We start from the raw sequence: 12,618 nt of genomic DNA on the forward strand, positions 1-12,618 counted from the left end.
AGCACGGTGATTTTTCAGCTTCTACTCATCTAACTTTGTGGAAGGAAAAAAAGAGAGAAAAAAAACAAAACCAGAGGCATAAGTGTCCCATTGCTTATAATTCTTAGTAGCAAACTCAGGTAAGGACTACAGCTTCTTTTCTGTCTACATTAGCAACATTCTGCTTTACAGCCCTGTAAAAAGTTTGAAGTTCCCGTGCATAGCACCACCTGACATTCGATGGAATGGGAATGAATCTCCATCTTCATACAATGGACAGTTTATGTGTGTAATACGATTTAATCAAAAGCAAAACACAGCTTGAAAGTTTCCCACACCCAAGAAAGCAACATAAATCCTTTTAGAACTTAAGAAAACTTATAGAATTAAATAGAATTTAAATAATATTCAACAAGCCTACTTTGTTATTATCTTGCAGTTTATCTTTTAAAAACGAAATCAAATCTTCCTTTTCCCTTATGTCTTATGGTTCTAGCTTTGTGTCTTATTATATAAACTACAGATTAAAAGGTACCAGGCTATAGCTAAACTGCACTGGACTTTATGAAAATAAGTTTATGAATATAAAATAGGACCTTCCTAGATTATATACATGAGGATACAGCTATGTATCATGGGTATAATAAGATAAACTTCTTTCATTTATTTAACAAATAATTATTAGGCAATTAATATGTAAAATAGCACCGTGTTGTAGAAGCTACTGAGTAGAAGGCATGGCCTATTTCTTTTACCCTGAGGTGGCTGGGTCTGACCCCAGAGCCTTGAACCAGTACCAGTAACATGATCTGAGGAGTCCCAACTCCTGGTGCTTGCTTCATGTGAGGTGATTCCATTACCAGGGCTGCCCTCAACCCTTGCCTACCAGTTTCCTCAGATAACCCTTCCCGAGGCTACGCCCCACATGAAGCAAAGCTGACACCACTGGCCACTCCTGTGGGCCTCGAGGATAAGGGGTAGCTGTGTCCAGACAGCCTCTCTGCTAGGAGAAGGTGGTATTCCAGCAGAACCAAGAGCCCACCATCCTCCTGAAGACTTTCAGGATCATCTACCCTTATTTCTTATTTTCATTAGTCATTGCCAGAAGTCTATGTCCCTCCATCTGTCTTCTCCCATGTTTTATCCCCTTAATGCTTTCTGCTTCCTCCCCTTCCTCCCAAACCCTCTCATTACGCCACATGGGACCTGCATGACCAACTCACATTGTCTAACTATGGTCTGCTCATCCTAAGGAGCTCAATTCAAATATCACATTCTTTAAGACACCTTTTCTCATCCTTCAAATAAGGTAAAATCTTAGCTATTACGTGCCTCCATTACTACTTACCCTTCTATTTTACATCACTTAACATGACTTGTTCAAAAGTCCATTTTCTCACCTAGACTGTAAACTCCTTGTGGGTAGGAATTATGTCTGTCCTACATTGTTATATCACCAGAATTTAACATACTAACTGGCACATAACAGGAATTCAACAGATATTTATGGAGTAAAATGAAGAGGAAAGAGATGAGCAGTGAGAATAAATATATTCCTAGGTTAGATCTCTGAACATACTTTCCAGGAGAAACACCATGATCATTTGATGCTGGCTATGCCTCAACTAGAGCATAGGTTATGTGGCCCTATGTGAGCCAGTTGACCTGCATCCTGAGCATCTGAGCTCATTATTTCCGCAAAGAGAAGTGCTGTGAGTTCCTAGCACCTGCTGATAAATACTTTTGTAAGTTGGACCTTTCAACCTATGGGTGAGAGTACTAATACTCCAGAATTGTCCAGTACTTTGGGTATCTGAAGCCCTTTTATCTCAATGGTCCAAACTGATTCTCCTGACAACTCTGTAAAATTATTAGCCCAACTGAAGGTATACATATTGACCTAGCGTACATGTTCTAAGCCTTGTACTGGGTGATGGGGACCCAAAGGAAAGCAGACATGATTTCTGTTCCCAGTAGCTCATGTTCTAGACACACAGGAAGGAGTCCTAGCCCCATTTTGCACATGCAGGTAAATGACTTGCCTGAGGTCACACAGTCATGAGTAAGGGCACTTGCCTGCTGCTGTGAGGTCTCCTAGTTGATAAACTTCTGGATGCTACATTGTACCGATGAGGCACAATGGAAAGTTAAGATAAAAACAGTGCTATGTTTTAGTTCTTTTTAAAAGTCTTAAAAACATCTCATCCATCCTTGTGTATTTTATGATAAGTCTAAGAATACCTGTTTCACTTGAGATGGATGCTGACAGATGGAGAAGGGCTGTAGAAAGAGCTTAGCAAGTTGCCAAATGCTTATATTGAAGCCCTGGAGGGTGAGGCCTGTGTGGAGAAGACTCATGGCACCAAGTAAAGTAGGCCCAACTCCCCTCCTTTCCGCAGGCCTTTGAGGAGCTAGAGCTACACAGGAAACCACTGAAGGGGCCCTGAGCCTGGTTCCCCAGCACCGAGCTGTGGGGCCTTGCTCCATATAATGGGGCTCAGTTGCTTAAACAGCCCCTGCTTTCCTCTGGTCAACTGCCCAGCCCCAGTGACATAATCATTTACTTGAAGGTTCCTGCATTTCAGAACTTCCTGAGGGCTCTTGAGTGATCTGGGAGGCCTTCCTGAGAGGAATGGGAGCTGCCCAGAGCTATCAGTAGCCAAATCCACTGAGGAAACAGTCACAACCCACTCTGTGTGACTCTAAAGCTGCTGTTCCCAGGGTCAGAGCTGCCTAAATGACTCAGGAGACCAGCCCTGCTAAGGGACTGCAGAAGATAGGATTCTCTTAGGTCTCAGATCTGGATTGGGGGCAGGGAGGAGAGGAGTCATGAGTGGGAGACCAGCTAGCAGAGGGAGGGAGAGGGAGGGAGAGAGCTGGATAAGCTCAGGGCATGGGAAGGGGTTGCTATAGCTATGAACCCGTCACTTAGCAGAATCAGCTTCCTTCAATACTGGCTTGATACTGGGTCAAAACATTTTAGGGGCCTCGGGAGTGACTTGACCTGGCTGAATTCCCCACTCCATCAGCGAGACTATCTAGCTACATGACCTCATACAGGTTACTTCACTTGTTGGGCCTCAATTTCCTCATCTATGGGGGAAATAACAAAATATTTATCTTGGATGATTTTCATGAGAATTAAGCAAGACTCTTTATTCATTCATGCCACAAGAATTTATAGAATGCCCACTATCTGCCAGCAACGTCTCCAGGCACAATGACCAGCAATGAGAAAAAGAGACAAAAGTCCCTAAAATATCTGCCTTCATGATATATGCATTGTCTATTTCCACCCAGTACAATAAATACAGAATAAGTGGAACATATGGTCTGTCAAATGCTGATGACAGTTTTGGAGGAAAATAAAGCAGAGGAGAAGGGGGTTGCAGTTTTAAATAGTGGTGTCAATAAATGCGTGGCTGCAAGGAGGATATTTGAACAAAGGTGTGAAAGACGAGAGACAATACAACAGCACTTGCCCAATGGCTGCCAAAGAAAAGGGCCCTTGGTTTTTGTATTGTTACTATCACTACAATTGTTTTTAAGTATCAATCACATTCTTCTTACTTTCTCGAAAAGATGCCTAATACAGAATTAGTAGAAACAACTCAAAACATCGATTTTAATACAAGTACTAATGGGGATTAGTAATAACTACATCAACTAAGATTTGTTGAACACATTACTATATTTGCAAGGTCTGAGTTACAGAACCTGACTCCAGGAGAAAAATTTTTCCAATTCTTGGTTGTAGGAGAGATTTTCTTAAAGTGCTGTTTGGTTTTTAGTTTAAAAAAAAAGCCATGATCAAATGTAGGTGCTATAGATAACTGATTGTATATTTCTCTCAATTTCAGTTACTTCCTTTTCCAGAAGTTTCCAAAACTAAAATCAAAAGATAATCTGAGGCATTCTAACACTAGTTCAAGAAATTCTAAGTTATGTCAGAAATCATTTTGTGTAACCTGGGGAAAATCACCCAACCTTTCTGGATCTTTATTTTATACTTTATTTTATGACTTGTAAAATAAAGAGCCTAGATGGTTATAAAAACATTGTTTTTATGACTAATGTTAATTACTTAACCTTTAGGGGAAAATTACTTAACCTTTAGAGGAAAATCACCTAACCTTTCTGGATCTTTATTTTATACTTTATTTTATGACTTGTAAAATAAAGAGCCTAGATGGAAAAAAAAACACATTTTTTTAATAACTAATGTTAATTACTTACTCAATGGAGACAATGACAGCATTCAATTCCTCAGCCATTGCTGTACACAGCTCATCATAATATTTGATTTCTACAAGAAACAAAGGGATATCACTATTAAACAAGTTATTTCATACTGTCCATTCTTAAATTCTGCCAATGGTGGATTGCTTTTAGATTTGGAAATAAGTTATTAATAGCAAAAATAATAAAAAGCAAATGTGAACATATGTCTCAGTAATAGAGTTACACGTACAAATGCAGCATTTAAATTAGGTTTCTGTTAAAATGCAATTACTATAAAATAACAGGCAATCCACATTAGATTACCTTTGAACTAACTAAACAGTTATTTCTAATGGACTATATGAAATGCATCAAATTAATTATGATTTTGTAGCTCTTCAAATGTATGCCTTTCCAAAAATCACAGCAGAAAAGCGGTTTCCTCCTTAGAGCCACAAAAATTTTCTGTTTTAACACCCTCATTTGCTGCAATTCAGGAAAGTCACCAATTTGAAGAATACGGTATTTTGCTTAGAAAGATGATCCAAAGGTTTGCAGTGAAACAAGCAATTTTGATATGTAAAAAATTAATCCCTCGGCTATTCTTTCAATAAATTAAGAGAGGATTGTGTCATCAGAAAGTTAAATATTACCTAATTCCTGGGCTTTCCAAGGCAGTCTTAGAGCCAGAAGTTTAAAAACTACACAACAGTCTACTTACCTCCCTCAGTCTAAGCTCTTTCTCTGGCAAGAGTGATCAGTCAAAATTATGTCAAAACAGCCAGGTTGACTCTCATAATCTATACCATTCCCAGAATTTACACTTTCTGCCCTCCAGTGTGTCTCACCTGGCAAGTGTCCAATACTAGAGACTCATTCTTTTCTGGGGCAGGGACTCTACCTTATTCATTTTTATATCCCCATCACCTAGCACACATTACGGTGACCCGAGCTCGTGGCTTGCACACAACTGTTTTTGTACTGGAAGTCCCGCACCCCAGGAAACCTCTCGGTTCTAAGCAAACCCACATCCTCAATAACCGTCTGTTGAAAATGTGAATGAATCCACGAATAAAAGAATAAATGATGAATGTGGAGTTAAATGAAATGGGATTACTAGAAAAAGCAATACTTTTGGCTTTTGCTTCATTAAAAAAAAAAGTTACTCAAAAACAAACTAGAAAAAGTTGCCATTGTCTTTAAATTTAGGGGATGCCAACGCTCCAGGACGAAGATGAGGAAGTAGGTCCACAGTAAGGACAGGCAGAGATAAGGCCCTCACTTCCTCTTTGGCTCGGCGCACTTTTGCCGGGGTGCTCCACTTGGCAGCTTGCCACTTTGAACCTGTTCTGCTCATGAAAGTAATGCAAAGCTGAAGAGAATATCCTTGAACTTTTTCCCTTTTCACTGAAAGGTTGTTTACTTTTAATGGTAGCATACTTTTATATTTTCATCCTTGGTTTCATAAGCAAAGGAAATGTTGATGAATTAACATGAGTATTCAGAAACACTTGTTCTCTTTCACAGAAAGGTGTCTTCAAAACACAAGGTAGCACAAGAGCTACAGATAATCCCCTCGTCTTATGCCCCAGTGAAACTGCACCTTGTTTTGGTACAGAAAGCTATTGTGAGTACTTCACAGGAAGTTAGTTGGTCTATGATTTAGGTCACAGGAAGTATTTTCAAAACAGTTTACCTTAATGAACAAACAAATAACCCAACAAATAGGTAAAAACCTTTATGTAGGGTGTAAATACATAACCAGGACACCTTCGAGCATGAAAAGGGGACACTGATAATAATTTTGCTGGGACAATCGGGGTACCTAGGACTGTCCAGAAGAAGCACGTTGAAAGGTCCCCCTCTCCTCAAGCAATCGGGAAGTCAAATTCAGTTGCACACACATCTCTCCCGGGGCCAACCACAACCCCAAACAACCTGAAGGTGACCAGGACATACTTGCGCTTCCCAGGGCCCAGCCTCCTCCGTGGATATAAACCACACTGCGTTTCAGTGGTTCTTCTGGCTTTGGAGGGCCTTCAAACACTCTGACTTCCACACCGTCAAAGTCAGTGTCGGTCACCTTCACCTGAGCAGAGGACCAGGCGCTTTTCTTGCCGAAACAAAGGATGATAAAATTCAGTGCGAGCAGATGATGGCTCAGGCCCAGGTAGTGGATCAGGTTACTCTGCAGCGTGAGGGAGGGAAGAATGAGGGGAGCGCCTGTGAACTTTGTCACCACCAGAGCCACACTCACCAACTCTTACTCACTGAATTCTTATGAGCAACTGCTATTGCAGTTGAGGACTCACTGACCACTTCTTTTTTCTCTTTCTTTTTTTTAAATTAAAATGTATTCGGGTGACGATGGTTAATAAAGTTAAACAGATTTCAAGTGTACAATTCTGTAATACATCATCTACATATCACATTGTGTGTTCACCACCCAGAGTCAGTTCTCCTTCCATCACCATATATTTGATCCCGTTTACCCTCATCTACCACCCACCTCCCCCCTCACCCTCCAGTAACCACTAAACTATTGTTTGTTTCTATGAGTTTTTGTTTCTTTGTTTCTATGAGTGTTTGTTTCTATGAGTTTTTGTTTCTTTGTTTGTCTTATTCCTTTGTTGCTTTCAGTTTTATATCCCACACATCAGTGAAATCATATGGTTCTCAACTTTTTCTGCCTGACTTGCTTTGCTTAGCATAATAATCTCAAGATCCATCCATTTTGTTGCAAATGGCACTAGCTCATCTTTTCTTATGGCAGAGTAGCATTCTGACCACTTTTAATACAATAACAACTTGTATTTATCTATTGCTTTTAGAGCTTACAAAATATGTTCATGCATTAGATCCCCTTTGATTTTCACATCAGCTCTGAGAGGGAAACGGAGCAGGTATCATTAGTCCCATCTTATCTAGAAGGCTTAGAAATTAAACAAACGTGCCCATTTAGCTGCATAAGTGGCAGATCTGGGACTGAAACCTCGACCTTGCAAATTCCAGGTTTTAGTCCTTTTTTTCCCTTAGATCAGCACATCACAGTTCCAATAACATAGTAGGAGTAGAAGAAGAATACTTAATTTAAATGCAAATAAAAGAAAGGAAAGTTTTATATTTACTGTAAGTATTTTTAAAGCGTAGTTAAGCTTATATGTTTAAGTGTGTCTGGTTGTGTTGAGATTATGAGGAAGGTTGTTTTGGGACTGTGAGAGGGAAGGAGCACAGTGAACTACAGCCCTGGCATTCAGAAGCAGAACAACTCAAACATAACTAGGAGCTTTTCAGAAATGTGCAAGGAACATACGGCCTACCATCTCTTTCCCTTTGAGCCCTGAGGGCACTGAGCTCAGCATTGAATGTTCACAGAAACTTATTTGGTTGGAGAAACAGCATAGAGAGAAGAGACCTAAGTCATCCACTCAGGAAAGAGCCTGTGGAGTGTAGTCCCCTCTTTTCACTTCTTATACAAGCTCTTCCTGTTGCGTACGCATATAAAACTGACCTCCCTGCAAGACTTAATGGCTGTGTTTCAAAGCTGGAGATTTGGAAGCTGTCAGGAAGCCAGTGAGGAGTCAAACTAAAGAGGCCTTGAAGTGTCAAAGAGTGATTGGAAAGTTTACTGGCACAGGTGTCTCAGTTTAGATACTGTATCTTCTAATGGCTCTCAAACCTCAGGCAGGGGAACCGAGGACAGTAAGTGCCCTTCTATAGAATATGAAACAGAGCAGTGATGATTAGTGAAACATTTAATGCCATCATAAGATCAAGGAAACAATGTTACTAGCAGAAGTCAAGACTGTATCAAGTCTGCAATCTACCATAACACAGCTTTCCAGCAGTGTGCATGAAACACTGGTACGCCTTGAAGAGGGAATGGTTGTCCTGTTATACAAATCTCCTTAGCCCCTGGACAGCCAAGCTCCTAGTTCTTTTATCCCCGTGTCCCATATAAATACTGTCGTTGTGCACATATACCCTGCCATGAAAAGAGTTGGGAAGCACTGAATTATCAAACCATTAGCCAGCGTTTGAGAAAAACAAACAAACAAAAGGCAAAAATACCTAGAACAGTACCTGGCCCATACTAGGCCTTATATGAGGTGGTTATTGTTATTATTACAGCTCAGGTACATGAGGATATGTGAGCCCAGTGACAGGTAATCCAATGTTTCTACCAATGCTGAGACTACATTTTTCCCATTACATATATTTATCATTAGGACCACATTGATTACCAAGTTCTGAAATTATGATATGTTAAACAGATATAAATAATTATCTCTAAAAAGGTCACGCGTATGCTTATGTCAGAGAGAGTGGAGGAGGCTGGGGAAAAGTCATAGTACACTGATATCCCATACACATAAATAAGTTAGCATGTGGTCAACTTTCAACTCGAACCAACCACATTAAATACTTAGAGCATCTATTGTAATTCACTACCTGCCTCATTTCCCATATTCAAAGGTTTGCATTCTACATCAGTGGTTCTTCACCTTTTGCAGTGATGGTCATTTCATCCTGACAGTTTTTTTTGATTCTCCTCTGGAAATCCTGCTCTACTCCTTCCTAATACAGGAAAAAAAAAAAAAATGTTTTCATGGAACATTTACCTGCATGAAAATTTGTGGTCATATTTTTAAAACATCATAAAGTTTGCATGTGCTTTTAAATGCAGATTTAATTTTCTTTGCTGGCAAGCAAATGATATGACTTGCACTTAAGACCACTGAGCAAATCCCCTGAGATTCACTAATGCAGAACTCCTGTGCTACAGAAAAACCTCCATGTTTGTGGCAAGAGACTACCAACGGTCACATAACTATAATTCAACAAGTATTAATTAGTCACCTACGATATGTAAAGACCCTATCACATGTTAGAAGAATACAAAGGTGGGTAAAAGATGGACCGAGAACTTAAGTAGGTAAGAATTTGTCTTGTCTGATTCCCTCCATTTCCCCAAGTTTTCATCTCTCCTTAAGCTTTCACAGTTTTCTGCACTTTCTCTGAGACTTTCATTTTTAAGGGAAATAATCTGATTTTAAAGCATTGATTCTGATTTAAAAAAAATTTTTTTTAAGTTGCAGACCAAACAAAACACATCTGCAGGCCAAATCTGGACTAAGGGCCACCAGTTGCAACTTCTGATGTAGAGAAAGATCCAGTCTGACTGAAACAGCAGCAGGAAAACTGGTGGCAGATTAAATGCTCTTAAGTATAGATCTTCATCAAGGGTGAAACAACAAAGATTTTAGGACACTTTTTTTGTATGAGACTATACTTCGGGAAGAATTGTATAGCTGAAGTGTATACAATAGATTGGTAAGAGAAGAGATTGGCAGCAAGGGCAACAGCTATAAGAATTTGGCAGTTGTCTGCAGGAGAGAAAACAGAGGTCTGCCCCAGGAGAACAGGTGAGGGAACATATCAGAAAATCTGTGAGACAGAGTTGATGAGCGTTGGCAACTGCTCACAGAGTGGAGGGAGGCAGGCTGGTGGGACAGAGAGAAGGAATTCAAAGATACTGGAGGGTCTTCACCTGGGGTATGAGGAAGAGAGAACACAGGCAGAAGATCAATCAGGGAAATTTTAGAATTATTCCATGTAAGGCCAATGGAACATCTATTAGGCTGGTGTAAAAGTAATTGCAGTTTAAAAGGTTAAAAATAATTGCAAAAATCGCAGTTACTTTTGCACCAACCTAATAGGTAGATAGGTCTGAAACGCAGATCACAAATACAGTGTCAGAGATTCAAGGACGTCAGGCCCGAAAAATGATCTCAGAAGTAACTGTTAACTCAAACAACAGTTAAACTCAGCAATGGTAGCAAAGAGACAGACACATGTTGTCAAGGAAACAGATCATGGAAGAAACATTCTTTGACAGGCAAGAAAGAAGACTCTAGATGGACAAATATATACAGTAGCAAAAGGAAAACTAAGAGTAAATCATAGTACTAAAATAAATTTAAAAGATTTTTTTTTAAAAACTGACAATTTGGCAATTTAAGGAAGCTTTAGGACTGAAAAATGACCATCAGCATAACTAGGATGGCATCACTAGTAGCCAAAAGAAGTTTTAGGTGCATCATGAAGGCATAATCCAATTATTTCAATATCCTCATCATTGTCTTTACTTTGTGCAAGATAGTCTAATTCTGGGTGAGCCCGTTGGATCAGTTGGTTAGAGCACAGTCTCCTAACACCAAGGTTACCGATTTGATTCCCACATGGGCCAGTGGGCTGTGCCCTCCACAACTAGATTGAAAACAACCATTTGACTTGGAGTTGATGGGTCCTGGAAAAATAATGTTCCTGTGGGGACAGAGCCCCAAAGTGCAGTTTGCAGGCTCTCGGCCTCACATGGAAAGGTGCTGGCTCAGGTAGTAAATGGCCATCAACTGTGATTAGATGGCCATCAGCTGTGGCTAGTTGGCTGTTAGCTGTAACCAGTGAGCTATTGGCCACTAATATAACTGCTGGGGCTACGCTAGCAGGAAAATGGGGGCTAGCAAGATGGTGGCTGAGCCTGCTAGCGGCGCAGTGAGGGTTGCGAATGGTGTGGCTCCTGTTTCCTGTGTCTCCAACCCAGCCACCAGTGAGAATATAGTAGTATGACTCCCCTATCTATGGCTCCGTGGGTGTTCCTTTTTGGGCTCACCATATGCTGTGTTCTTATGTGGGGAGCAGGAGCAGAGACCCCGCAGGCCGCCCCGCACAACAGTTCCCCAATATTCCCCCCCCCCAAAAAAAGATAGCCTTGTTCTGCATTTTGACTATTGCTCCCTTAAGAGACTTAGTGGCTGTGTCAACTTTTTGTCAAGATTTTCTCTTGCCTCCCATTCCAACCTGCTGAGAATTCATCCCTGTGTTTATGGTTGCTCAGGCCAAGTGGTAAAGGCTAGGTGACACTCAGGATTATAGCATCATATCAGTCTTCCTGTATCAATATGCACATGGCTTTGAATCTCATTTCTACTACTTCCTGTTGTATGCCTTAGTTAATGTTCTTATGGCTTAATTTCCTTGTCTGTAAAATGGAAATAACAGTACCCAACTCAGAGATGTTCTGAAGATGAAATGAGTTAACATATGGAAGGCACTTAGAACAGTGCCTGGCACATTTTAAACACCATATAACTGTTTATTATTATGATCATCAATGAATAACTGATATTATAAAAGTGTTACTTCAGTTTTTATCCCACAGAACAAACTTGACAATATTTATATCTAGTAAGTTAATGAAGACTAACCATAGTATTTAGGGAACATTTGCTTAATTTATTAAAATTTACAAATTAAACGTTTAGAACAACTTGACTTGGTTTTGACCATCAGTAACTTTTAACCTAACATAATTTATGCTTAACTTATTGTAAGATCCCAGGATATCTTCTAGTGAATCTGAGATATAAAGTTCTTCAAAAACTCTACATGATTTTTTTTTAGTACTCTTTGTAATAAATGTACATCATTTAGAACTTGCAGAAGGAGACTGGTGCTACAAATGTCAAAAATTAGCATCAGAATCTTAAAGAAATTACGAGTGACTTGGAAAGGAAAATTGGATTTACAGGCTCAGACAGAGATTGGGGGTGGGAGGTGTAAAGAGTTGGCCAAGAAGCAACTGGAATGGCCATTCTCCAGAGAAGAGGCCTGGAGGCAAGCCTGAGTTACCAGCCCAGGAAAAATAAAAATAAAAAAGGCATAAATGTCCTCCAAATGTGAAAGACAGGGCGATTGTGACACAGACATGGGTTAATTCCCATCCAACCTCATTCTTGGAGGTTAAATGGAGCTAATGTGACATTTCTCCAAATGTTACACAATTCAGCCAGTTGACCAATGCACCACCTCTGAGAATGAATAAAAGATTAAATGAATTTCCCCACCACTGAAAAGAAACTGCCTGCGAAGCTGGAAAGGTAATGTAACAGTCAGCGCCTAGGCCTGTCTCTTACCAACTTTATGGTTTATGCAAAGTTCCGACATCATTCTGAGCCTCTGTTTTCCTCCATGTGTTAACAAAAACAAATCTCATCTCGTTCCATTGAGTTATTGTGAAAATTTTATTAAAACATCTGGCATATAGCAGGCACTGGCATATCTACTTTATTCATATAATCTGATGGGTCTTAAAGTTGGCAGCATATTAGTATTACCTGGAAGTTTTTAAAAATCACCAATGCCTGAGTCTCATCCCACACCTATTAAATAATCATCTCTGAGAGTGTGACCTAAGACATGAGTATTTTTTTTCAGCTCTCTGGGTGATTTCAATACATAATAAGGTTGAGAATCACTAAGTAAATCAAGTCAACTAATTCATTCAACCACCATTTATTAAGTGTGCATTTGGTCATGCTTGGTCTAAGCATTGGGCGTACAAGGATGAAACTTTAA

At 39.9% G+C, this 12,618-nt stretch overlaps 1 protein-coding gene across 2 annotated transcripts in view; it reads right to left on the reverse strand.

The window, feature by feature from the left end:
* NCEH1 (neutral cholesterol ester hydrolase 1) overlaps nucleotides 1-12,618 on the reverse strand; it is a 59,068-nt gene that overhangs the window by 12,252 nt on the left and 34,198 nt on the right. Inside the window, exons 2-4 of one of the 2 annotated variants that reach the window (XM_074327972.1) lie at nucleotides 8,706-8,778; nucleotides 6,160-6,388; nucleotides 4,216-4,285 (exon numbers count right to left, since the gene is read on the reverse strand). In XM_074327972.1, coding sequence (XP_074184073.1) covers nucleotides 4,216-4,253 — 38 coding nt within the window. In that variant the 5' untranslated portion in view covers nucleotides 4,254-4,285; nucleotides 6,160-6,388; nucleotides 8,706-8,778. The remainder of the gene's footprint in view (nucleotides 1-4,215; nucleotides 4,286-6,159; nucleotides 6,389-8,705; nucleotides 8,779-12,618) is intronic. The other variant, XM_019735037.2, reaches the window with a different exon arrangement.

Source organism: Rhinolophus sinicus, linkage group LG01, assembly GCF_036562045.2.
Source record: "Rhinolophus sinicus isolate RSC01 linkage group LG01, ASM3656204v1, whole genome shotgun sequence".
Taxonomy (NCBI): Eukaryota; Metazoa; Chordata; class Mammalia; order Chiroptera; family Rhinolophidae; genus Rhinolophus; species Rhinolophus sinicus.